This window comes from Carlito syrichta, unplaced genomic scaffold (assembly GCF_000164805.1).
Source record: "Carlito syrichta isolate Samal-C Ts95f unplaced genomic scaffold, Tarsius_syrichta-2.0.1 Scaffold315170, whole genome shotgun sequence".
NCBI lineage: Eukaryota > Metazoa > Chordata > Mammalia > Primates > Tarsiidae > Carlito > Carlito syrichta.
In genome coordinates this window covers 139,582-166,795 of record NW_007259266.1, presented here as the reverse complement: position 1 = coordinate 166,795, position 27,214 = coordinate 139,582, and the positions used below count along the sequence as shown (strand labels likewise).

At 36.9% G+C, this 27,214-nt stretch overlaps 1 protein-coding gene across 2 annotated transcripts in view; it reads left to right on the top strand.

Moving 5' to 3' along the window:
• The first annotated feature begins 7 nt into the window (after positions 1 to 7).
• Positions 8 to 27,214, top strand: part of AIG1 (androgen induced 1) — a 105,824-nt gene continuing 78,617 nt past the window's right edge. For both annotated transcript variants that reach the window (XM_008072435.1, XM_021706131.1), the window contains exon 1: positions 8 to 187. In XM_008072435.1, the coding sequence (XP_008070626.1) occupies positions 47 to 187 (141 nt within the window). In that variant the 5' untranslated portion in view covers positions 8 to 46. The remainder of the gene's footprint in view (positions 188 to 27,214) is intronic.

The window sequence follows — 27,214 nt, the reverse complement described above, 5'->3', positions numbered from 1 at the left end:
CCGCCCGCCCTCCGCGCGGTCCAGCCCTCCCAGGCCTCTCGCGAACATGGCGCTTGTCCCCTGCCAGGTGCTGCGGGTGGCGATCCTGCTGTCCTACTGCTCCATCCTCTGCAACTACAAGGCCATCGAAATGCCCTCGCATAAGACCTACGGAGGGAGCTGGAAATTCCTGACGTTCATTGATCTGGTAAGGCCGTCCCCTCCCCTCTCCCTGTCCGCCCCGCACCCCGTGCCTGTGTGTGTTTGTGGGTGCGCGAGCACCTGCGCGCGTGCGCGCCTCCAGCACCCACCCCTGTGCTCGCCTCTTCCCCAGTGATTGCGTGTAAAGGCCTGGCTGCCCCTGCTGCGGCACCTTCTGAACCACCCACCGTTACCTGGTAACTGGGGGACAAATGGAGGTGTGGCGCAGCCAGGAGGTGGGCTATTTGGAGGGGCACGCAGAACTGCTTCTAAGAGGTGTCGCGGGAAGATTCTTCAACTAACAAAACATCGGACGACCTTGATCCTGAATGGCCCGAGACCCATTCGCCCTCAAGGTGCTTTCTAGAGCACCCACCGTGGGATAAACTTGCTACAACGGAAGGAAACTGGGTATTGTTTAGTAATTTGGAGCTTCACCTGGAAGGACCCAAATCCTCCTCACGAGGAAGAGAAAACACCTAATAAAGTTGTCTTTGCATCTATTTTTTTCCTCCCATTTTCAGTAATTTACTTCTAGCCATTTCCCCAGAAACATTAGGAGAGAGAGATTTTCAAAATGCAATTTCACTGTGACTGTGCACTCCTGTCTGGCTTCCCATGTAAAATTTGGCAATAGTTTGCATAAGCAGCTCCTCTCTTGGCACAATATGATAGTCTTGACAAGTACAGCTTATTATTATTTTAAAGTTTTTCTACTTCTGGCACTAAAAGGGTACCCACAGAAAGTCAGAACATGCATAAAACCCAATAATGACATGAGATAGATCTATGAATCTCAGGGTAAAAGTGACTAACACGGGTCACACCCACACACTAATAGATTATCGGGAAGAGAGTTAGAACAATAGCACTGAAGTTATAAAGAACTCAGAGAAAATGTAGAACCACTTCCTGGGACTCCAGAACTGTTGGTCCAAGATTATTCACACGGTTGATTACACCAGCAAGATTATAATCTATTTTGTTGACCCTCGAAGAGAACTGGATACCTATTTTAAGATATTTCCAGAGTTTTAGGCTACCTCAAAAAAAAAAAAAAAATACAGTCAGAGGCTTTTGGTTAAAAATAACACCTTATATTTGCATTATACTGTATAAGATATTTCAGAGAAAAATTTAAATTCTTTTTCCCAGCGGTTTCCAAACTGTATACATACCCATAGGCCCACAAGAATTCCCAAGGCGTAGCGTGTTGCAAGGGTTTCAAATTTCAGGTCTTCAACTTCCAACTCTTTCTTGAAACTAATCTGCCTCTGAACATGCATGATGCCTACCTGTTCGCCTTTCTTCCTCTCCAAGGAGGAGCACGTGACAAGGATCTGTGCTCTGTTTTTCTGTCAGTTCCATTTAACATTCACGAGGTAGATGGCTGTCACCAGCACTATCTTCATATTTGATTGAAAAATGAAGTTGGAATTGTTTTGACAGAAAATTTTATTGGGTTGATTGGCTTGTCAATGAGGATTGTCTTTGTCAATTATGTATATAGCAGACATTTTCCATAGATTGAATGAGCTAAAGTTGCAGCCCTGAGGTTCTGATAAGTATAAAAAGCATGTTTACTATATACATGCCAGAAAACACGCGCCTTTTTCAAGTGTTTAAACTTATTATGTTAAAGATGTTTAGATGTTGTTTAAAAATATGCATATAGATTTTCAGAATTCTTTTAGGTGCTATATGTGCAAAACTTCTTTTGGGTCACTGCTTTATCCCATTCCTAAGTCAGATCTCACTTAGAGCTGACCCATTTGAGTATTGCCAAAAAGAGGTACCAAACTAAAACACGTACAGAGATGTACCGGAGCCATAGGTACTATAAACTGCCCTCAGCATCCCCTTGCAGAGATGCTGTATTTGGGGAGCGGGGGAGGGGTCAGCAGGTGAAAAAGGTAGAAATTGAGGGTATTGGCTAACCCAAGAGAGATGCCTGTTTCTCATATTGGCACTGCTTACTGTGTGTCAAAAAAAAAAAAAAGGCTCACAAGAAACAATATATCTCTCATAACCTTTGTGTGACATGAAACTGTAGTGGAGTCAGTTTAATATTCTGTCATACAGTTTATATTTCAGCACTGGATGATTGGACATGCCTATTTTAAATAATACTGATCACCATAATATGCTTCATTTTCTATCCCAGAATTTAGACTGAGATTCAATTTTAAAACATTTACTTTGTTTCATATTTAGATTCATATTGCATTGGGCCTTTAGCCAATCGTTCTAATTTTTTGCTCCGTGGCTCCTGATTGAAATATAATAATTGTCTTTAACCAAGAGTCCTGTGAGAAAGTATGTCTAAAACATATTCCTAAAACATTCATGCAAAGTGTTATTCTTTTTATTATTACAGATTTAGAATCCATAGACCTTAAGCATTGTACAGCTGTTAAAACAATCAACCTGTCAATCCTCAGTAATGGCATGAAAAGATTAGGCTACTATAATTTAGCCATTTAACTTTTCATTTTTTTATGTTAAAAAAGTAAACTTTTTTACTTGTACAATTTTAATGATTCTAAGGGGGTTTTTTTGGGAGCAATTTTGGAGGAGAGTTTAACTTCTCAAAATTTTAATGAAGGGCCATTTTTCTAAGCAAACTTGGATTTCAGAGACTCAGGTCATTTATCCGGATGGTCTCAGTTGGATTCCACGTTCTGTGGCATCAGTTTACCAGGATGTGAGTCAGAAGTCTCAGGCCACACATATCCAGGAGCAGATGGTTATGTGGTAGTGGTCATTCCAACTGTATTCATATCTCTCTTGGGTATGAGAGTTATTCCAATAAATTCAGAGCTCATAGTCAAAAGCTGAAATGCGACTGTGCTCCCAGTAGTCTTAAACTGTTTTTCCCCAACTGCTTCTTTTCATAGCATTGAAAAATTGTAGGAGACCTCAAGTGCTTTTGGAAAATTCAATTTAGAAAATGGAAAAGAAACACTGAGTTGGTATGATAGGCAGAATAATGGTTCTCTAAAGATGTCCTCATCCTAAGACCTGGAACCTACGAATATGTTAGGTTACACGTCAAAGGGGAATTAAGGTTGCAGGTGGAATTAAGGTTGCTAATCAACTAACTTTAAAATAGGGAGATTATTATGGTTTATTTGGTTGGGCTCAATGTAATCTCAAGAGTTCTTAAAAGCACAAGAGGAAAACAGAAGAGAAGAGGCAACTGGAGGAAGATATGACTATGAAAGAGAGCCACAGAAAGATGCAACAATGCTGACTTCATGATGGAGGTGGAGGCCATGAGCCAAGGAATGTGGGAGGTTGCTAGAAGCTGGAGAGAGCAAGGAAATGGGTGTTTCCCCTTAGAGTGCTCAGAAGGCACACAGCCCTGCTAACAGTCTGATTTTAGCCTGTTTTGAACTTCTGACCTCTAGAATTGTATAATAGTACATCTGTGTAGTTTCAGTCACTAAATTTACAGTCATTGGTTACCCCAGTAATAGAAAACTAATGTACTTGGCCTCAAAGCCTTTGACCTAGAAAAAACTTAACGTTTTTGTACTTATGTGGAATTAATGCAGTGGCTCAGCTAGTCCTTTATGTATATTTAGATAACTGGTTAATTTTAACTTTAACTGAAGTAGAGTTTTTTTTTTCTACTTCGTCTGTGAAACTCTCTTGAGGAGAGGAAACACATGTACGTACGTGTAACAGTGGGCAATACGAGACTCTATAAGACTGAACAGCATTGGGAAAACTAGGTCTTTCCTTCACTGTGAGGTGTTTCAGAAACTATCATTATATAACATGCCAGACCAGGAGAAGGAATACTCTTAACTGGAAATAAACTGGAAAGAAAGAAAAGTTAAACTAACTGATGTTCAGATATTTTCTTAGTCCATATCACGGTTGATGAATGATACACATGCATTCACTTATTCACTAGCTAAATGAGAATTCTCCAAGCTACATCATAACTGTCTCCAAAGATAATCAAAAAAGAAGAATTTTAAAAAGCATAAACAAAAAGAAAAGGCCAGTTTTGTTTCACAGTCTTAAAGTAGTTCTTGGAGTGTAGTAGGTGTTTAGTAAATGTTTGAATAAGTGGAAGCTTTCTCTTTCCAAAATTTTAGTGAGTATTCTTTTCTTGTCCTGTCTCCCCCCAAAATATTCAAAATCGTAAAAATGTTAAAAATATAGCAGCCAGAACTTTATGCAGATGTATATGGTAGAATGTCTAACAAATGAATCAGAATCAACTTTGAAAACCGTGAACTGGATATTTGTTATTACAACTTAAATTTATTTTGCTATCAGATCTAAGGCTTCTTGATTTTTAAAGATTGAAACTGAACTCTGGCTATCCCATTTGCTCTGACTTGTGACATTATTTGGAGATTCATAATTTTTTAGGGTTAGAGCATATTCATTATCCTCCTGTATGACTTTCTATCATGCGTGGGCAGAATGCCACTGTGCAGGCCCTGCCAACTCAAAGTGTGGGCCGAGGACCATCAAGACCAACTTTCTCTGGGAACTTGTCAAAAATGTGGCATCTCCCTCTCCACCCCAGACCTCCTAAGTCAGAATCTGCATTTCAATTAGATCATAGGTGATTCCTATGCATATTCTTGTTTGATAAATGCAGCTCTAGGCCAATGTGTTTTTTTGTTTTATAATTGAACACGGGGTAACTATAGGAGCCTTAGGGTACTAATTCTACCTACTTTCAAAACATATTTAAGGTAACTTTCACTGTGGCATAATTAAAAACATGTGAAAAATTACAGCTTGAAAATGAAAGAGAAAATATGTATCAAGCGTGAGAGATGGGTTCGTTATTGTTTTTGATAAACAAATTTAGATAATCTTCAGGGCAGCCAAGGCGAAATTTAATAAACATTTGATTGCATTTTCCATATGTTGGAATAAAGGAAGCATGACAGTTTGTCAGGAAAAATACAATTCTTTCTGGACACAGACTTTTCAAGGTTATTTGATTGGTTTTTAGTAGAAGATGTAGAAATATTCTTACAGTTGATGTTTCTTATATGATGGTTTTACGAAAGCCAAATGCATGGTCTTGTGTTTTGGCTGGGTGAGGGCATTTTTGTAGAAGTTTAAGGTAATATAATCTAGGTGCTTTTTTTTGGTTATCTAAACCCAAACTGCAAAAGAATTTAAGAAAACCACAGAGGGAGCAGGTTAAATAAGGGCTCAATGTGAAAAAGCTCAGGATGTTCAAAGAGCAGGAAATGGTCAAGCATACCTGGAGAATACAATTTTTGCCTTTAGATATGCTGAGAATTTCTGACATTTAAAAAAATGTTAAAGAGGCAAACTAAGCTGCAAAAGTATACTAAATTTTGCATTTGAGTTAGTCTTATTTTTACGTATATACTTGTCATAAAGCATATTCTTGATTCTAGTTCATGGCTTAATTTTAAATAGGAAATCAAATATCTTGAGAAGGGATTCTGTATGTCATTATGTAACTACAGTACTTAGTTTTGCCAGTCAGAACCACACAATGCCATGTGAAGGCCACTAGTTTATTGAATACTCAGGGAACAAAGCTAGAAGGAGGTTTTTGTATGTTTGTATGTTTGGGGGTTTTTGGATATTATACAAAGAAGGTGAAACTGCAAGTTTTTTCTTTGGCAGACTCAGACTTGACTCTAAAAGTGCACGTAAACTTGATTTGGCAGACTCAGACTTGACTCTAAAAGTGCACGTAAACTTGAAGGATTAAATATTGTTTTTTCCTACCCTGGGTAAGAATTGTGAGAATAATGCTTTGCATAAAATCCTCCTCACCTTCTTTGCAAGAATTTCTTTTGGCCCAGACATAAAATAGGGACCTGGTTTTGTTAGAGTGGGGGAAATAGTTGGTGATATACTCACCCATTCCCTCTCTTAGTTGCAAGTGTTATTGAAATTACAGAAAGTCATCTGACCCTGGTTGAGGTCACTTCTTTTCCCATCCCTGCCATTCTTCCATGCCTGGTATAACATTTAACAAAATTGGTAACTGCTCTTGAGGCTTTTCATTTGTTTCTCTGAAATGTCACATGTTTCTGTGGAAGCGTGAACAATAGTACAGTTTTCCATTTTGAATCAGATGTTCATGTGATCCAAGCGTGCTTCGAAAAATCTTATTGCTTAGGATTCCACACAACATTGCTTTATTTTGTGCAGCCTGTGGCTAGTCTGCTAAAGAGCCCGTTTCTCACCTGCAGGGGAGTTCTGAGTACAGTGAGAACAGAGATGTCTTAGAAAGTGAGACACCCCTTGGTCAGATCCACTGTGGAATGGAACAAGATAAGAGATGAAGCATGGAATTCTATAAAGTCAGACAGTGCTCTAGTCTCTTCTTATGACCTGTAAGGCTCTGTTACACTTTAAAAATTGAATGTCTTTTTTTTTTGGGGGTCGAAGTTTCAGTCTCTCACCCAGGCTGGAGTGCAGTGACACAATCATGGCCACCACAGCCTCGACCTGTGGCTCAGGCAATCCTTTGGCCTCAGCCTTCCAAGTAACTGGAACTACAGGGGCACACACTATGCCCAGCTAAATTTTTCATTTATTATAGAGATTGAAGTTCCCAAGGCTGATCTCCAACCCCTGAACTCAGACAATCCTCTCATTTCGGCCTCCCAATGTGCCGGGATTACAGGCATGAGCCACCATGCTCAGTCTAAAAATTGAATTTCAAAAGCAATATATAATCATTTTAGAAAATTTGCACCATACCGGAAGCTATAGAAAAGAAAATATATTCTATCTTAATTCTCCTTAATTTTGGCATCTTAGCATTTTAGTGCTTCAAGATGGTATTTATTTTGGAACTTTATGCACACAAAGAAACACGTAGATTGTCATACAGCATATCGGTACATATGTATATGTGTGTGCATATATATGGTCAGATTTCAGAAAAAATATTTTTTATAAAAATTATTTTTAAATTATAGATATCACTCAGAGATATGTCAGTATTTTTATATTGGCCTTCTCAGTCATATATGTACTAAATTTCAATGTATACATATTTTTATAAACTTACTTTTAACTCACATACACCAAAATTTAATATTTTTGGTGTACAGTTCTATAAGTTTTGACAGATGCATGGAATTGTGTAACCACAGCCACAGTCACCTAAACACATTCCTTCATGTTGCTTCTTTATGTCAAACTCTCTTCTGAATATTTTCAACTGTAGTTGAATTAAGATAGAATATATTTGTTCCTGTCCCTGTGCTTTTGCCTTTTCTAGAAAAAAATATATGGCATACAGCATGTCTATGAGTCTGGCTTTTTTTTTTTTCATTTAGCATAATGCATTTCAGATTCATTCATGTTGTTGTGTATATCCATACTTTATTCCATTAAGTTACCAAGTAGTTTTCTATGATATTGATGTACTACAGTTTATTTATGCACTCACATGTTGAAATACTTCTGGGTTTCTTTTTGTTTTTTTGTTTTTCTTCCACTTTGGTGTGAATAGGAGAAAGGCTGCTGTAAACATTTGCATAGTTTTTGTATGAACTTCAGTTTTAATTTTTACTGGGCATGTACCTAGGAATGGGATTGCTTGGTCATATGGTAACTATATGTTTAACTGTATAAGAGACTACCAAACTGTTTTCCAGAGTGAATGTGCGTTGTCACAAGCAATGTGTGAGAGTTCCACACACTGGAACTCACATGCTGTGTTCTCAGTGTGTGGTGTTGTCAGTTATTTTATTTCAGCATTCTAGTAGTTGTGTAGTGGTACCTTTTGTAGTTTCAATGTGAGTTTCCTTTATGACTAGTGATATTATCTTTTCTTGTGCATTTACAAATGTTTTCTCCCTGTGTATAGCTCATCTTTGCATTTTCTTAGTAGTGTTTTTTGCAGAGCAAAAGTTTATCACTTTTTTCTTTTATGGAACATGTTTTTGATGTTGTATCCAAGAACTCTGCCTAATGCAGGGTCACAAAGATTTTCTCTTATGTTTTCTTCTATAGGCATTATAGTTTTAGGTTTTACATTGTACATTTTGGTCTATGATCTTCTTTTTGTATATGTTGTGCAATCATTTTAGCACCAAGTCTTGAAAAAATTATCCTTTCGCCATTGAATTGCCTTTGCACATTTGTCAAAAATCAGTTGACTATGTTTGTGAGTCTATTTCTGGACTTTCTATTCATTTCTACTGATGTGTCTGTTCACAAATACCACAATCTATTGATTATCGCAGCTTTGTGGTAAGTCTTGAAAGCAAGCAGTGTGAATCCTCCACTTTTGTTTTTCAAAATTTATTCAGGCTACTCTAATGACTTTCCCTTTCTGTTTAAATTTTAGAATAATCTTGTTAATACCTACAAATAACCCAACTGGGATTTTTTTAATTAGGATTTCATTGAATCTATAGAACAAGTTGAGAGGAAATGGGCATCTTAACACTATCCAGTCTTCCAACACACGAACATGATATATTGTTTCATTTATTTAGATTTGCCATTTTTCATCAGTGTTTTGTAGTTGTCAGTATATAGCTTATACGTTATATTTATCCTTAAGTATTTTATTTTTATTAGTGCTCTTAGAAAGAGTACTTTAAAAATTATCCTTGTATTAACCCATATCTTTGTTTTTGCATTGCTATTACAGAATATCACAGATTGGATAATTTATAAGGAACATAAATTTAGTTTTTTTATGATTTTGGAGGCTATGAGGTCTAAGAGCATGACGCTGGCATCTGGTGCGGACTTTGCTCCATCATAACATTGTGGAAAGCTTCATAGGGCAAGAGGGGTACATGAAAGAGAGGCAAACTGGCTTATAACAGACCCACTCTCATGAGAACTAGCCCACCCTTGTGATGACCCATTAATCTATTTACCCATTCATTATTAACTTCAGAGCCCTCATGACTCAATCAGTTCCTAAAGACTCCACCTCTTCATGCTGTTAAATTGGGGATTAAATTTCAACATGAGCTTTGGAGGAGACAAACATTCAAACTATAGCAACCCTTTTTATATGTAATGCACATTGTATTGAGATAACCATAGGCTCAAATCAGTTGTAAGAGATACAAAGAAATCCTGTGTAGGCTTTACCTAGTTTCTCCAAGCAGTTAGGTACATTTTGCAAAACTATAGGACAATATCACAAACAGTTTATTGATATTGAGACAGTCAAGATATAGAACCTTTTTATCGCTACAAGTATCCCTCACATAGTCCTTTTGTGGCCATACCTGCCTTCTCCCTCTGACCCATCTTTGAGCTCTGGCAACCATTAATTTGTTTTCTCTATCTATGATTTAGATAGAGAAAACATTTCAAGAATATTATATAAATAGAATCATATGTATGTGACTTTTGGTGATTGCCTTTTTTCACTCCGAATAATTTCCTGGAGAATCATCCAAGGTGTCACATGTAGTTTGTTCTTTTTTGTTGCAGAGTAGTATTTCATGGTACAAATGAACCAATAGTTTGTTTAACCATTTACCTGTTACAGCATATCTGGATTGTTTCTGGCTTCGGATTATTATAAATAAAGTTGTTGTGAATATTCATGTGCTGGTTCTTGTGTGATCCTAAGTTTTTTTTTCCTCTGGTGTAAATATTCAAGAGGATAAATGCTGGATTCTATGATAGTTGCAATTCTAGTTTTAAAAGAAGCTACGAAGCCAGGCTCCGTGGCTCAGCCTGTGATCCCGCGCTTTGGGAGGCTGAGGTGAGTGGATTGCCTGAGCCCGTGGGTTCAAGATCCACCTGGGCAACTTGATGAGACCTCATCTCTACAATAAATCAAAAATTAGCCAGGCATGGTAGCACGCGCCTGTAGTTCCTGCCACTTGAAAGGCTGAGGCGGCAGGATCGCCGGAGCCCAGCAGGTGGAGACTGCAGTGGCCGGGAGCAACCACTGCACTCCAACCTGGGCGACAGAGTAAGACGCCAACTCAAATAATAAATAAATAAATAAATAAATAAAAGAAGCTACCAAGGTGGCTATACCATTTTTCATCTCCATCAGAAATTCACAAGTGATAAAATTGATCCTAATTCTGGCCAGTTATTTGATGTTGTCAGTATTTTTTATTTTAGCCATTTTGACTGGTGTGCAGTGATGTCTCATTGTGGTTTTAATTTGTAGGGTTAAATGGTTAATGATGTTGAATATATTTTCCTATGCTTACTTGCCATCTGTCTATATATTCTTTATTGAAACAAATTAGTACTGTTTTGTTAAAATTTTACTTTCTGGTTGTTTATTGTTAATATATAGAAATGTATTTTGTTTGTGCACATTAACTTTATATGCTATGACTTTGCTAATATTGCTCAATTAGTTCTAGAAACTTTTTTGTAGATTCCATGGAATTTTCTTTTTTAACAGAAGACAATCATATCTTCAGTTATTACAGATATTTTTATTTTTTCTTTTCAGCCTGCATAGGCTTTATTTCTTTTTAATGGTTTACTGCATTGGTTAAGACTTCCAGTAAGATTTTGAAAAGCAGTGGTGAAAGCAGATATCATTACCTTGTTCCTTTCTTAGGACAAAAATGCTTAGTCTTTTGCAATGAAGTATGATGTAAGTATAGATTTTTTTTGTACCTGCCCTTTATCAGTTTGAATAAGTTTTCTTCTATTCCTAGTTTGCTGAGAGGTTAAAAAAAATGGATGTTGAATTTTATCATATGCTTCAACTCTATCTAATGGTATGTTCTTATGGGTTTATTGATTTTTCCCCCAATTTTTCTTAAAAATAAATTTTATTGTGCATATTTGAGTTCTACAATGTGGTGTTATGGGATACACATAGATAGTGAAAAGGTTATTTATAATGAGACAAATTAACATACCCATTATCTCACATAGTTAGCCGTTATTTTGTTTTATGTCAAGAGTCACTAAAATGTACTAATTTAGCATGAATCCTAAATACAATACGACTTTATTACCTGTAGTCTTCATGTTGTACATTAGGGTTCTAGACTTGTTTATCCTACATTTCTGCTACATTGTTTCCTCTGATCTACAGCTCCCCATTTCCTCCTCCCCTTTCCACTACTACTTTGTTTTCTATTTCTATATATTTGATTTTTTAAAATTCCATATGTAATGCTGGACACAATGGCTCACGCCTATAATCCCAGCACTATGGGAGGACGAGGTGAGAAGATTGCCTGAGCCCACAAGTTCGAGACCATCCTGGGCAACTTGGCGAGACCTCACCTCTGCAATAAATCAAAAACTTAGCTAGGCATAGGGGCATGTACTTGTAGTTCCGGCTACTTGGAAGGCTGAGGCAGAAGGATCACCTGAGCCCAGCAGGTAGAGGCTGTGGTGGCTAGGAGCGTGCCACTGCACTAGAGCCTGGGCGACAGTGTGAGACTCCGAATCAAATAAATAAATAAATAGAAAGATAAATTCCGTATGTAAGTGAGATTGTGCAGTATTTTTTTCTGTGTCTGACTTATTTTACTTAGTACAATGTCCTCTAGTCTCAGCCATGTTGTAGCAAATCGCAAGGTCTTGTTCTTTTGTAGGGCTGAATAATATACCACTGCATATAATATATCATAGTTTTTGTATTCTTTCATCCACTGACAGACACTTAGGTTGTTTCTCTCTCTTGGCTAATATGAATGATGCTGCAATGAAAATGGGAGTTTATGGCCGGGTGCAGTAGCTGATGCCTGTAACACTTTGGGAGACTGAGTTGGGAGGATCACTTGAACCCAGAATTTCAAGAATAATGGGAGTGCAAATCATTTATCAAGATGGTGATTTCTTTTCTTTGGGTATATGCCCAGAAAAGGGACTGTTGGGTAATATGGTAGTTCCATTTTTTACTTTTTTAGAAATGTTCAAACTGTTTGCCATAATAGCTGTTCCAATCTGCATTCCCACCAACAGTGTACAAGAGTTCCTGAGTCTCTACATTCTTGCCAAGCTTTGCCTGGAAAGAAGGGACTTCTAGAGTTTTTGCTGTCAGTGCTTGCTGCACAGTTCCAGGATTCAACCCACACTTGGGCCAAATCTGGGAGAAAAAAGGAGAATACAAATTCACAAGCCTCACCCCTGTGGGTCCTTATTCATTTTCACTTTAGTTTCCAATGCACCTGACATTGTGTATTCTTCAAAACCTGTTTTGTGTACTCTTTCCAGAGTTGTTTGTTGTAATCAGCGGGATGATAGGCTGTAGTCAGCTTACTGCATTTGGTCTGGCACCAAAAGTGACCTACATATGGTTTTAATACCTGTTTTTTTCTACTTAAACAACTTTATAAACATTTCCCGTGCCATTTGACATTCTTCCATAACATCATTTTTAATGACTGCATATTCCTTCATATGCATTTTTATATTGATTGTCTTAGTAAATATATGAATAAATAAATCTTTCACATATCTATGATTATTAGGATAAATTCTTGGAAGCAGAATTGGTATACTAAAGTTTTCAAGAGACCATCTTAACTTTAAATCAATTTTTTACACTCCCTTTAATACTTGGAGTACTGGCTTCCCTATGTTACTGCTAACACTGTAGAATGGGAAAGATTATATAGAAAAGTAATGCCAACGATCACTCAAGTTGCTTGAACCTCACAATTTTCCTTCCAGTAGATTAATTGCAGATCTTTTACCATATATCTCATAAATGTAAGCGACTAGCTGTCTTTGACTTGTTGTGTATAAAACTCAGTGGTGTTAGGCACATTTGATTTGGGCTCATAAATGCTTGAGCCAGACATAAATCTTCAGGGGCCTAGAACATCCTAAGTAGGATAGAATTGACATGGCTGAAAAGAGCAGGGATGACTTTCTGTGTACAGGAATCACGGGTCTGCTCATGCATTCCATCCATCTTGCACTAAATGTGTGCATTAGATTAGTCATGAGTGATTTATCAGGTCTGATTGGAAGAGTTGGCTCCTCAACATGAGGAGGAAAGTGTATTTGCTATAACACTATACATCTTTTTCTTTGTTCATATACTTATATGTGCCTCCTATTTAAAAAAATGACTTGGACATTAAGAATCCATATAGAATGGGAAAATATCCTCTTTTAAAATATTATGTTATATCCTGTGCTGGGTCAGATTATTTCTGTATCAGTGCAAGACCTGGAAGAGAAGAGACATGGTGCACCCAAAGGTAATTTGAACATTTACAAGTGTGGACAGGGTGTAGAGATCACAAAATGCTGCATAAAACCTATAGGCTGGTAGCTGAGGATTGGTTACCACTGCTAGGCCTGGAACAGTGACCTGTGGTGTTCATCCAATGGGCAGGGGGTGAGTGAGCAAAACCAAGAACCTTTCTCTGTTCAGTTTCCTGCCGGTATGTCTTGTTGATTAAACCCTACCAGAAGTCAAGGGTAAGAATGACTCTTTGGGCAGTGTGCAAAGATCTACCAAAGTAAGTTCAGGAAACGTTGAATGAAATTTCCTACCACAATTATGTTCAGAAGACTCTGGCTAATTTGCAATTAATTGTATATGATGAAGATACATGTCCGTTTTGCAAGATATTTATTTATAAATACTTTGATGTAGTTGTAGAATGTGTATGATGTATATGTAGAATGAACATATATATTCATTCATTGGGTGCACCATGTCTTTTCTCTTCCAGGTCTTGTACTGATACAGAAATAATCTGACCTGACATAAAATATAATATTTTAAAAGAGGATATTTTCCCACATATATATGTTGTATTTAACTCTCCAATAAATCGATAATATATTTTGCTAAAGAATCACTTGGTAATTCTTAACAAGTGATTCCTTAGCAAAATATATTATCGATTTATTGGAGAGGAAAATACAACATATAAATCTACTAATATCTATCATGTTATATATGAATTAGGCACTCTAGTATAGGAGGTAAGCTCTTGGAATCAGGACTCAGACTGAGTTTGAATCCTGGTGTTTCCATCTACCAGCTGTCTGACTCTGGATAAATTTATTACCTTCCCTATGGAGCCTAATGTCTCTGTTTTGTCTGTCTGTTTCATTTTTTATACAGGAATAATAATAGTATCCATAACATAGGGTTGCTGTGAGGATTAAATGAGATAATGTATGCTATTTGTATAACCAATGCCTGGGTACATGTTAAGTACTGTGCTACATAAATGGTATCTATTATTATTCTAATTGTTACATGCATGCTTATGACCAGGGACCAGAATGAAGAGTTGAGAGTACTGTGGTCATTTTAGGATAGAACTAGTTGCTTAACTAGGTATAGTGTTCATAAAGAATAGAGAGTTCAATGATTAAGTGCACAGGTTCTGCAGTATGACATCTTGGGTTTGCAGCCTCACCTGTTTACAGTCTCTGATTGTTTCTGTGACAAGTACTCATCTACTTTGTGCCTTAGTTTCATCATTTGAAAATTAGGGAAGATAACTAGCTAGCAAGCTATTTTTAAAATATGTATATGATATATAAATGTGTATGATGTATAATCACTTATGTCGAATAGAAAGTATGAAAATTCACAGTAAAACTTAGAATTTACAGTCAACCTGTTTTCAGCATCTGAGAGAATTGTCTCAAAAAAGCAGGAGCTGGTGAAATTGTTTTCAAATACAGGCATACTTTTGAGATATTGTAGGTTCTGTTCCAGACAACAGCAATAAAGAAAATATCACAATAAAGTAAATCACATGAATTTTTTGGTTTCCCAGTGCATATACAAGTTATGTTTATATTATGCTGTAGTCTAATAAGTGTGCATTATGTTTAAAATAGTGTACATACCTTAATTTAAAAATACTTCATGGCTAAAAACAGCGAGTCCTAATCTTTTAACTGGTAGAGGGTCTTGCTGGCTGCTGACTGATTAGCATGGTGATTGCTGAAGCTTGGAGTGATTGCAACAATTTTAAAAAATAAGACAACAATGAAGTTTGCCACATTGATTGACTCTTCCTTTCACTAAATATTTCTCTGTAGCATTCAATGCATTTGATAGCATGTTACCCACAGTAGAACATCTTTCAAAATTGGACCTCTCAAACCCTGCCACTTCGTTATCAACTAAGTTTATGTAATATTCTAATTTTTTTGCTGTCATTTCAACAATGTGCACAGCATCTTCACCAGGAGTAGATTATATCACAAGAAATCACTTTTCTTGCTCATCTGTAAGAAGCAAATCCTCATTATGCAAGTTTAATCATGAGACTGAAGCAATTCAGTCACATCTTCAGGCTCCACTTTTAATTCCAGCTCTCTTGCTATTTCCATCACATCCACAGTTACACTTCCTCCACTGAAGTCTTGAACTCCTCAAAATGGTCCATGAGTGTTGGAAATAACTACTTCCAAACTCCTACTAATATTGATATTTTGACCTCCTCCTATGAATTATGATGGATGACTAGGTGTATTGTCAAAGGGCAGTCATATTTTGAAAGGAGGCTTTTTTTTCCCCTGAGCAGTAGGTTTCTTAAAATATTTAGTAAACAGGTGTGCTGTCATCCACACTTTGCCTTTCCATTTGTAGAAGGCAGAGGAGATTTAGTATAATTTTAAAGGGCCCTAGGATTTTCAGAATAGTAAATAAGCACTGGCTTCTACTGCAAGTCACCAGCCACAATTAGCCCTTAAGAAGAGCATCAGCCTGTCCTTTAAAGCTTTGAAGGCAGACATTGACTTCTCTTCTCTAGCTATGAAAGTCCTAAATGGCATCTTCTTCCAATAGAAGGCTGTTTCATCTACATTAAAAAACTGTTTAGTGTAGCTACCCTTATCAATGATCTTAGCTAGATCTTCTGGATAAATTGCTGTAGCTTATCTATCAGCACTTGCTGCTTCACCTTGCACTTTTATATTCTGGAGAGGGTTTCTTTCTTTCCATCTCATGAACCCGCCTCTGCTAGCTAGTCTTTTCTTGTGCAATTCGCTCACCTTTTTCCACTTTTGTAGAATTGAAGACAATTAGGTCCTTGCTCTGGATGAGCCTTTGTTTAAGGGAAAGTTGTGGCTGGTTGGATCTTCTATCCAGACCACTCAAATTTTCTCCATGTGAGCAATAAGGCTGTTTTGCTTTCTTACTATTCATGTGCTCACTGGAGTAGCACTTTCAGTTCTCTTCGAGAACTTTTCCTTTGCATTCACAACCTGGCTGTTTGGTATAAGAGGCCTAACTTTTGGCCTGTCTAGGCTTTTGACATTCCTTTCTCACTAAGCTTAATTATTTCTAACTTTTTATTTAAAATGAGAGATGTGTAACTCTTCCTTTCACTTGAACACTTACAGACCATTGTAGGGTTATTGATTGGCCTAATTCCATTATGGTTGTGTGTCATGGAATGAGGAGGCTCAAGGAAAAGAAGAAAAATGGGGCAACAGCCAGTTAGTAGAGCAGTCAGAACACACATAGTTGTTTACCACTAAGTTTACCAACTTGTGGGTGCCATTAGTGGCACCCCAAAACAATTACAATAGTAAAATCAAAGATCACTGATTGCAGATCACCATAACAGATATAATAATAATGAAAAAGTTTGAAATATTGCAAAAATTACCAGAAATGTGACATAGAGTCAGAAAGTAAGCATGTCATGTTAGAAAAAAATGGCATTGATAGACTTGCTTGATGCATGGCTACCACAAAACCTTCAGTTTGTGAAAGTCTGCATTAACTGTGAAGCACAATGAAATGAAGTATGCCTCCATGTGATTGATAACTCTCCCCATGTCTGCTGGTCGAAATCTGAAATGGTGGTCATAAGCTTTTTCTTGTCTGATTCAGAGATAAAATATCTGGAAAAACTTATTTTTATTTCAGGGGAGCAATGTGGGAGGCAGCAAATGTGCTGCCTGATTGGTGACTAAAACCCAGAAAACAAGTGGGTAGGAAGGAAGTAGGAAAAAGACTAACAGTAGTGCATTGCATCCTGGGAAGTATGATATACACAAATATAGTGTTGTGGACTGTTGCTAATAGGAAGAGTTAGCAGCACCCCTACTCTGAGATTTGTGATTTCTTTTTTATGTACTCCAAAGTTTCAGAGTGACGGAACTAGCCCATGAATAGGAGAAAATGCCTTCTCGATAGATGTTCATTACATGGAAACCCACAAAATACTACTCTACTACATTTAACTAGAATTGTACAAATAAACATTTTCAACCATAGACCTGGGACTAGAACAGCACCTAGGTAAAAAGGTGACCCCCCTCAAGGTCAATCTTCATATCCTATCTGTTGAAAAATACCAGCATTAGACAAAAAAAAAAATTGGTCCAGGTTAAGTAAATGAAACAAACAAACAAAAAACAATAACTTTATGCCACCCTTGAAAACTTCAGGAAAAAGGAAATGGATATCATTCTGAAAACTCATAAGAGGAAAATATCAATAAAAATTATTTACGATAAGAAACAAACTTTTGGGGGGAAACTATTCAGATTCCTCACTATAGTGAACAAGGACATGGCCACAATGAAACAGAGCTCAGTTTATAAATTGAGAGTAGAGAAATGAAAAGTTAACAAGATGATGTGAAAAGGGAGGTGAATGAGATAAGGTTATTTGCAAGACTAAAAATGCAACATCAAAGGTAAAATCCACAACGGGCCAGTAAAAAGTAAAATTGATACTGTGGAGAATCAGGTTAATGTGGAGGAGAACAAGCTAAGAAAATTCTTTTAGAATTCAGAAGAGGAGGAAAAATAAAATAATGACAGATAAACTGTCAGGTAAAGAGAATGAAATTCAGTAGTAATTATTGATTGCTCCTGAAAAAAATAAACTACAGCAACAAAAAAAATCAAAACAAAATTGATGAAGTGCCTATTGTTGGGGACAAAAAAAAAAAGACCAGAATACAGTAAGTCCCCTACATACAAATGAGTTCCATTCCAAGAGGATGTTTGTAAGTCCAACAAAGTTAGTCTAGGTACCCAGCTAACACAACTGACTATATAGTGCTGTACTGTAATAGGTTTATAAAACTTTTGGCACAAATACTACATAAAAAACAAACACAAAATACTACATCAAAAACAAACATACAAAAAAAGAAAACATTTTGAACCTTACAGTACAATACCTTGAAAAGTACAGTACACGGTTATCATTTGCTGCTTCTTAGCAGTACCAGCTACATCACCGCTGCTTTTCTGCTTGCTTCTGGACATCATGGGTTTGAAATAAAGATACTGTGATGCTGTACTCTATACTGTACTATACAGCAAAGTGCACAAAAGCAAAACTGCATGGAGAGGATGCACACACCTGACAATGGATGTCAGACGTGAACTAACTTATGGATGTACGAACATATGCTCCATGTCTTTGAAAGTTTGCAAATTAAAGATTAGTATATAGGGGACTTACTAAATATGGATTGAAAGGTTCATTATCTCTCAGGTAAAATAAATAAGAAATGGCACACACCTGGACTCATCCTGGCAAAGTTTGTGCTTTAAAATTGTTATTAGTGGTCATACAAGTACCCATGCATGAAAAAAACACAAAGAACACTCCAAGTTACCCACTAAAGAGCAGTATTACAATTCTTTAAGTCATCTAAATTTAGTATGTATTATTTAGACTCTGAGTCAGGAAAGTAACAGAACAGCACCTACAGAATTTTGAGAAGAAAATGATGTAATTTAAAAATTTTATACTTAGCTAAGTTACCTTTAGGAGTTAAGATAATTGAAATGCATTATCAGTAATGTAAGGCATCAGAAAATACTGCCCGTGTACCTCATCCTGTTTTTTCATTCTATTTCTTATTACTGCCTTTTTATTGAACAAGCCAAGAGAGGAATTAAAATGTAAAATTTGATAATGAAGTAGAAATGGTGTGTAGCTTGTGTTGTCTGTGAAACTGATTGATTATAGAGTTGTCTAATAAATTTGTTATTTTTTTTTAGGTTACAAGTTTGTTTGTGGTACAACTAAAAACTAAAATGTCACTAATGTAGACTATTGGTAAAAAAATCAAATCAAGTTGAATTAGTGAGGTTTTAGTTATAACTATTTTTAAATGCTGTTTTCCTGATTAAAGTTACAGAGAACTAATGTGAACAAATATTTCTTAGCAGAGATACTACTTTAATGAGTACTTAAGAATTATTTGTTAATTAGCACCTGAAACTACTAATCTAAATATGGACTTTTGCTGCTTTCATTGCTGTTTTCAGGAATGAATATAAATTTGCTTGGCTTAAATTGGCTAAATATCTCTTCTAAACTTTTAGTATGCTTTTATTATTTCAAAGGTAAATTCCAGTCTCATTTATGCCTATCTACCATGAGAATGACTAAGTTATGTTAAAGACCTTACCAGACTGTTTCCCTTCTTGCCTTTAAATTGTGATCTTAAGTAACAGAATGAAAAAGAGAAGATGAAGAATACTGTTTTATAGTCACTGTTGATAGACTTAGCCTTGGGAGCTAACAATGGGAATAGAATCTATAAAATAATAATTGACAAGCAGTTTCCTCATGACTCCTCTGTCTTTGAAAAGCTGATTTCAAAGAAAAAGAGGGAAAAAAATCTACTTCAATCCAGACATGGAGCTCTGTCAAATATAAGTTAGAGGTTAACAGGAGGGTATCACAGATACTGTAATATGAGTGGGACCCCCAATGGGATTTGTTTATTTTAAAATTGTGTATTGATTCTTACATGTTTAAACTTCAGCCACCTTCAAAGTTCTCTCTGTTTGATGCAAAACACCTATCGAGATGCTTTTTCTACTGCTCAAAACCAGTTTTTGAACTCATCAGTTTTGACGCCTTTTAGTGCTTCTGCTGTTTTTTGTTTCACCTCTTCCACATCAGCAAAACATTTCCCTTTAAGGGTTTTTTTTTTCCTATTGGGGAAACAAACAAAAAAAGTCACTTGGGACTCTATTGGGTGAATAGGGAGGGTAGGGCATGAGGGTCATGCTGTTTGGTCAAAAACTTCTGAACACTCTTCTGGTGTAGGCAGGTGCATTGTCATGGTGGAAGTCACCTGTTTACTACAACTTAGGAGGTTTTTTTCTGCAAATTGTTATGTAACCTTCTGAAAACTTCCAGATAAAAGACAGTGGGTTCCTAGGACACTTACCTCACAAAGGAAACCTGTACTATAAGAGATCCACCCTCCAAAAAGATAGTACTGGGTTTTTTGGAATCCCCCCCTTATACTTGCAATTGCTGGTGGGGTATGGTGGCTCACACCTGTAATCCCAGCACTTAGGGAGCCCAAAGCAAGAGGACTGCTTGAAGCCAGGAGTTTAAAACCAGCCTGGGCAACAAAGTCAGACCTCGTTTTTGCAAAAATAAAAATAATTGGTCAGATTGGTGGCATGTGGCTGTGGTCCTAACTACTCGGGAGACTGGGGTGGAAGAATTGCTTGAGTTCAGGGGGTTGGGGCTGCAGTGAGCTGTGACTGAGCCATTGCACTCCAGCCTGAGCCACAGAGTGAGATCTTGTCTCCTAAAAAAAATGCAATTGTTTCATTTCTACATTATACTTTTACTGGAGGGCAAGCTTGCATTATAATTTTACATTTTTTTCTAATAAATTTTTCCATATATTACACTAATTAAACTCATAGCTTGATTGTAATAAACATATCTGAATCAATTTCTGTTTGCCACAGAAAGCCATTAGGATATGTCCTAATTTGGTATTTTTAAAATTGCCATTAGTGACCCTAGGCACAAATAGGAAGGAAGCAGCACTGAACCAGAAAATCTACATTGTAAAGGAAAAGTGAGATTTTTTTCTAGACAAGTGCCTGTCAGATGTCTCCTCTCTTGTTTTTTGCTGAAGTGAGGCTTGCTCCTATATTTTATAGTGGAAGAATTTCTCAGAGATATTCTGCTATAGCAAAAACAATTAGAACTTACCCCCTTTCCCAGTCCCACAGCCTCTCATTTCCTCATTTTTTTCTCAGTGTTGGCTTAGATTGCATGCTCCAGCCTTATAAGCACACCCTAGCATACCTTCACCACAATGTGTTTTACCTTCAATCTTATTTACCTGGAAAATACTTGCCTACTCATGCCTTCACCCAAGCAGATGAGCACAATTAAAGAAAATCACAGAAGCTGCTGTTTGGTCTTGCTTGATATTTATAACCACTCGTATCCAGTGGGCCCTCTGTGCTGAAATGACCAACCTTGTACTAGTCTAGTCAGTTTCATCTCCTGTTCTCATAGTGCATCTTTCACCTGTATTCCTCTATCCTCAAATCTTGGGCATGCCTCCCTGATCATCTCACTCAGAGAACAATCTTCATATTAGCCAAAGACCACAATGACCTTGCTGCTTGTTTCAATGTAAGAGAACAAAAGCTATCCGAAGAGGCTTCTATATTCTCCCACCGTCACATTTCTCAAACTCCCTTCATCTGCAACTGTACCCCACTCTGTCTCCTGTTATGACAAATGAATTGTCTTGCCTCTACTTCTAAAGACAGTGCACCCATGCACACACTGGAATCCATAACCTCTTGCTTGCTCGAGCTTTCTGCTACTCATAGTATCTTTCCTCCCTCCTGTATTATACAATTTTCCATTTCAACTGGTTCATTTCCATCCATCTACAAACATAATATGCTATCTCTCATCTTAAACAAGATAAAATAAAGTTTGTCTTTTTCTTAAATATTTTAGTGCCACCCTATTTCTCTGGTTCTATTTTCAACAGAACTCCTTGAAAGAAGTCTATGCATCTGGTTTCTGTTTCCTCATCCTCCATTCTCTCTTACACACACACTACTCCTTGAAAGAGCGCTAATCAAGGTCATCAAAGACCACGATATCAACAAATACAGTGGTCAATTCTGAGTCTTTATTTAAGCTTAAATGCTCAGGAATGTTTGGCCTAGTCCATCATTTTCTTGAAGCATTTCCTTGAAATTTGGCTTCTGGGAAATGACTCTCTCCTGGCCTTCTGGCTATTTCCTGTTTCTTCTTAGTCTCCCTTGCTGGTTTCTCTTCCTCTCCCTAGCCTTTCAGTGTTGAATTCCCCAGAAAGCAGTGCTAGACCATCTTCCCTTTATAGTCTACAGTCACTGCTTTGGGGAGCTCCCCTGGCAACATGGCTTTAAATATACTCTATGTGATAATGTTTCCCCCAAACTTATATCTTGAGCCCCAGGTTCTCCTGAACTGTATATTCCTAACCATCGGCTTTTCAAACTTATGTTTAAAAATATTTCTTGATTTAACCTTCCAAACCTCTTTCTACCCCACTGTTCTCTATCTAAATAAATACCACCACCATCCAAAACTACTGTGCTGTACAATTCCAGGGTGCATTGTATTTATGGATTAATTGGATTTCTGCTAGCTTCTTCTGTGCATTTTCCCCCGTGGACACCTTATTTATTTGAACTATACTAAAAATGCAACTCATTTGGCAACTGTATCTGGCTCTTGAAAATTTCAATCTATCTGGGCAGCTACTATACTCATTACATGATGAAAATGATCAGTGAATATTCCTTTGTTTAAGACATCAGAGAACAATATAATTTAAAAATTTTTAACTAGCTTCAGATCTTGGAGAAATTTCAGTGAAGAGTTGTTGATTTTAAAAAATCCAGCGGTTTTTGCTTAGCATTTAGGGCAGTAATCACATATTATTTTTTTGGTTCCACCAAAAATGGCCATATTTGTTTTTGACTAAAAACTGGTAAATATAAGCGGTTCTTTTTATTTGCTGCTACTACTGCAGAAAGCTTCATAAGTTTTTCAGCCAGAAATATTGCAAAGATCAAAGCACTTTCCAAGGAGTTTTCTAACTAACAATTAATATAGGTACCCTTTCTGCATAAGCCAAGCTTGCTAGCTCTGTTTCATCAAGCAACCTATATTCTAAGCAAGAGAGGAATTTTTTTGTTAATCATGGAATAAATAATAAACATAAAATAGTATGTGTGATATATGCATAAGTTATTGAGGCTGATTATGAAATTCATTTGACCTCTACTGTTGCTACCCTTATCATGTCCCTTTCCCAACCCAAAATTTTGCCTCCTCCCTAGAAGTAACTGCTATCCTGAATTTTGTTTATCATTCCTTCCTTTTTTTTTGAGATAGAGTCTCGCTCTGTTGCCCAGGCTGGAGTGCAGTGGCACGCTCACAGCCACCTCAGTGTCGACCTGCTTGACTCCGGCGATCCTTTTGCCTCAGCCTTCCAAGTAGCCAGAACTACAGGCATGCGCTAACACGTCTGGTTAATTTTTGATTTATTGTAGAGACGAGCTATCGCCGAGTTGCTAGGGCTGGTCTCGAACCTGCGAGCTCGGGCAATCCACTCGCCTCGGCCTCCAAAAATGCTGGAATCACAAGCTGAGCCACCCATTCCCTCCATTTTTAATAGTATGTACTCCTGAACAAAATATTGTGTTGATGAGTTTTGCTTGATTAGGGCCTTCATAAAACTTCATTACAAAGGTTTTTTTTTTTTTTTAATCCAAGTAAAAATAGCATGTTTAAGTGGGGTAAGCTTGACAATACAATGGCCCATTGTGATATTGTTTACACGCTTATGTATTTATTGCCTTCAGTAACATATAATTTGGTCTTGCAACTGATTAAGCGATTAGGAATTAGAAGGGTGATATGTAAATGTTACTGTCTCACTGGCAGAATGATTTATTAGAAGTGTATACTTGAGAAATTTCACCTGCTTTGTTGTTTGGGACTCCCAGTGCCAAACCCAAACACGAGTGGCAGTGGCAGACCTGTGGTCAGGCTGTCTAAGAAAATCCAGTCACAGAGGAATTTCATTCAAGTGCAATCTTGTTTACTTGCCAATGGTGTCATGCTGATTTTAGAATATATTTACCTTTTCTGTAGCTTCGAACACCATTGTTGATTTCGGTACACATGGACGTAACCCATGGGTCCTGATGCACCCATGACTGCACTGGTTTAGCTTTTGTTCCTGAATATGCCAGTACTTTCCACCCTTATGTCAATGATTCTGCTCCACTCCTACTGCCAAATGGATCCATTTGATTTACGTGATGTGGCCATCGCTCTGCTCTTAGAAAACACCGTGTAGTTTATTAACCTAGGTTGCTTCGTTTGATTTCAGAGATGGGTAGAGTTTTGTTTTTCTTTAAAAAATTATTTTGATTTCACTATTTTGTCTTATATTATTTAGTTATAAAATGCTGTCAATTATTTGTATTTAAAAAATCAGAAAAAATCCAGAAGGAACTGACATTTGACTATAATTTTAATCTACAAAATAAAAAAAGCATTCACTAACTTTAACAAATAATAGGAGTCATGATAAAAATGTGTTGGTTAAATCTTCCTAAGTTTAGTGTTCTGATCTGTCTTTATTCTCTTCATTTAAAAACACAAGTGCTATGTACATAGCACCTCTGTAAAGATTTTATAAGATGCTAATGGAAAGAAGAGAATAATATGGTCATATTTAAAGTGTGTTCTCTTATATAATTAATTTAAGCTCACTGTTGACAAATTTTCAAGCTTTTATTGCGTGTCATATTTGTCTGTATGCCAGAGAGATTATTTTTCTTATGATTCTTTTTACTGATACTGATGTTGGTCTGCTTTAAAAGACCTATGTATGTCAGTTTATGAAAATGAGATGCCAGATTGCTGGCTTTCATTCTTCAAGATTCTGTTTTAAGTGAATAAGGTGAGAAAATGAAGTAATGAAGTGGCATATATGAGGGGATAGCCCCGAAAACCTAGAATTATCTTTTGGAAGGTGGACCCCTTATAGTACAGGCATCCCTCATGAGATAGGTGATCCAGGAACCTATTTGCATCAGTGTACCCGCTAGTGTTGTTGTAAGAAGCTGTGTTCTGCCTCAGTGAACTTTTTTTTTTTTTAATTCTTTCAAGTCTGTGTGCACTTCATAATGACTGATTTAGGAGTGTACCTGCCCACACCGCGCTGAGTGTTCAACAGTATTTAACCAAAAACAGCATGGCCCCCATGCCCCCCCCCCATTCATTTGATCTCATCCAAAGCAACTTTTTTTGTTTCCCCCCGATGAAAAAAGTCTGTCTTCAAATGGAAACATTTTGCCAATGTGGAAGAGGTGAAACAAAAAGTGGCAGAAACACTAAAAAGCATCAAAATTGCTGAGTTCAAAAACTGTTTTGAGCAGTGGGAAAAGCATCTAGATAGGTGTATTGCATCAATCAAAGAGTCCTTTGAAGGTGACCAAAGTGTAGACATGTAAGAATAAATATACATCTTTTAATAAATAAATTCCATTTTGCAAGGCATCCCCTCACTGTATAGTAGCACCTGGAAAACCTCTGAGCCCAATGCTCAAAAAAGTCTTGAAGAGCACAGCCCATCAAGTAAAGTACAAAGTAGCCTGCTAGGATGGTACACGTTAATTATTCACAGTATTGTGTGAATTACACGAGCTACGTAATCACTTCATTTTCCTTCTACCATTTTAGGATAATTTCCAAGGGATTATTAGCTGGATGAAAGGGGGGTAAGTTGGAATGAACAGGGAGAAGAAGATATGCTTAAGGGCCTGGGTTTCTTCTATGAAAGATGGCTCAGAGCAGGTAGAGATATGGGAGAAGGTGGGAACTAGAGATTATTAGGGGGCAGCATAAGTGGAAGAGCCCTGAAAACTGGGGAGGCGGAGTCCAGAACAGCTTGTCAGACATGCCACCATTGAAATCACCTATTAATGTTAATGTTCAAGAAAACATTCTCAACCAGAAGGTCTTAAAACATCCAGGAGATATTAAATGGAAATGTCATTATTTCGGGACCTCTTAAGAAATTTTTTAAGGTCATAGACAGAACATTTTCCATGGGAGATTATATTAATTGTCAATTGTTGCATTTGTTTTAACATATAAAAGTATTATATCAAATAGTAGTGGTTGTTACCGTTTTCCATCTCCATTGTGCACCTTTACATTTTGTTATAGTTAACAGATATCTAACTTAATAAAATGCAAAAGTTAGTTATGAGCAGACAGATGTAGATATGCAAAGTAGTCATGTATTTCTTCATTATAGCCAAAACCAAATTAAAACAAAGCAGACAAAACTGCATACAATGGGTTGTCACTTTATTGTATTTTTTATATTATCCCAGAGTCCTGAAGGTTCGTGTCTACATTAGACATGGAGATATATATATAAACATGTATATAATATATAAAAACATATATAATATACATTACATATATTTATATATATCCATAGCATATATATGTGTCTTAGGAAATGTATATTAGAGTACAGCCATTACTAGAGAATCTATTCTTCCAGAAAGTATCACTGAACTATATATTTAAAACCAGCACAAAGGCCATGAAAAAAATAGCCATTTTTAGTAGTTGACTTTTTATATAATGAACACTTTCTGAAAACCTATTATGTGCCACCCTGCTAGTTATGGTAATACAGTGCCTGCCTTCGAAAATTTTGTGGTTTAATGAGAGTATCAGATCCAAACACTTACAAAAATGCATAGAAGTATCGTGAAAGAAAGATGTACAGGATATTATGAATGATTAAAAACTTTACCCCCACCAACCCTTGTTGAATTCTAAGGTAACATAATTAGCTAAATCAAGTCCACTTACATTAGGAGCCATTCTGTTCTGTAGGATGTATATATAACCATTCTACCTTTGCCCTGGTGAAGCCAATGGCTGTATTTAGAAGTATACTGTTTTAGCTTCTTAAGGTCATTTATGGCATTGACAGGGTAGATGTGATAAATATAGACGTTTTCTAAAATGAGCTACTGAGCGTCCTTTTTCCTGATACATTCTAACCCCAAATTGTTCACTAAAGGAGTGTTACCTGGGCCTTGGAAGAGGTCTAGTCACAAGTCAAGTCAGGTTTCTAATTAGTCATTTAGTGAGAAGCACTTGCCCTATCAAAATAATTTGCCTTCATTTTTTGCTCTAAATGCAAGCAATTGGCCGTGTGCCTGATTGCAGTTGCTGCTGGTGGTGATGGAAGCAGTAGGGAGGATGGGAGGAGATTTCTGTTTTTATTCTAATCAACCACAGAGTTGTTCC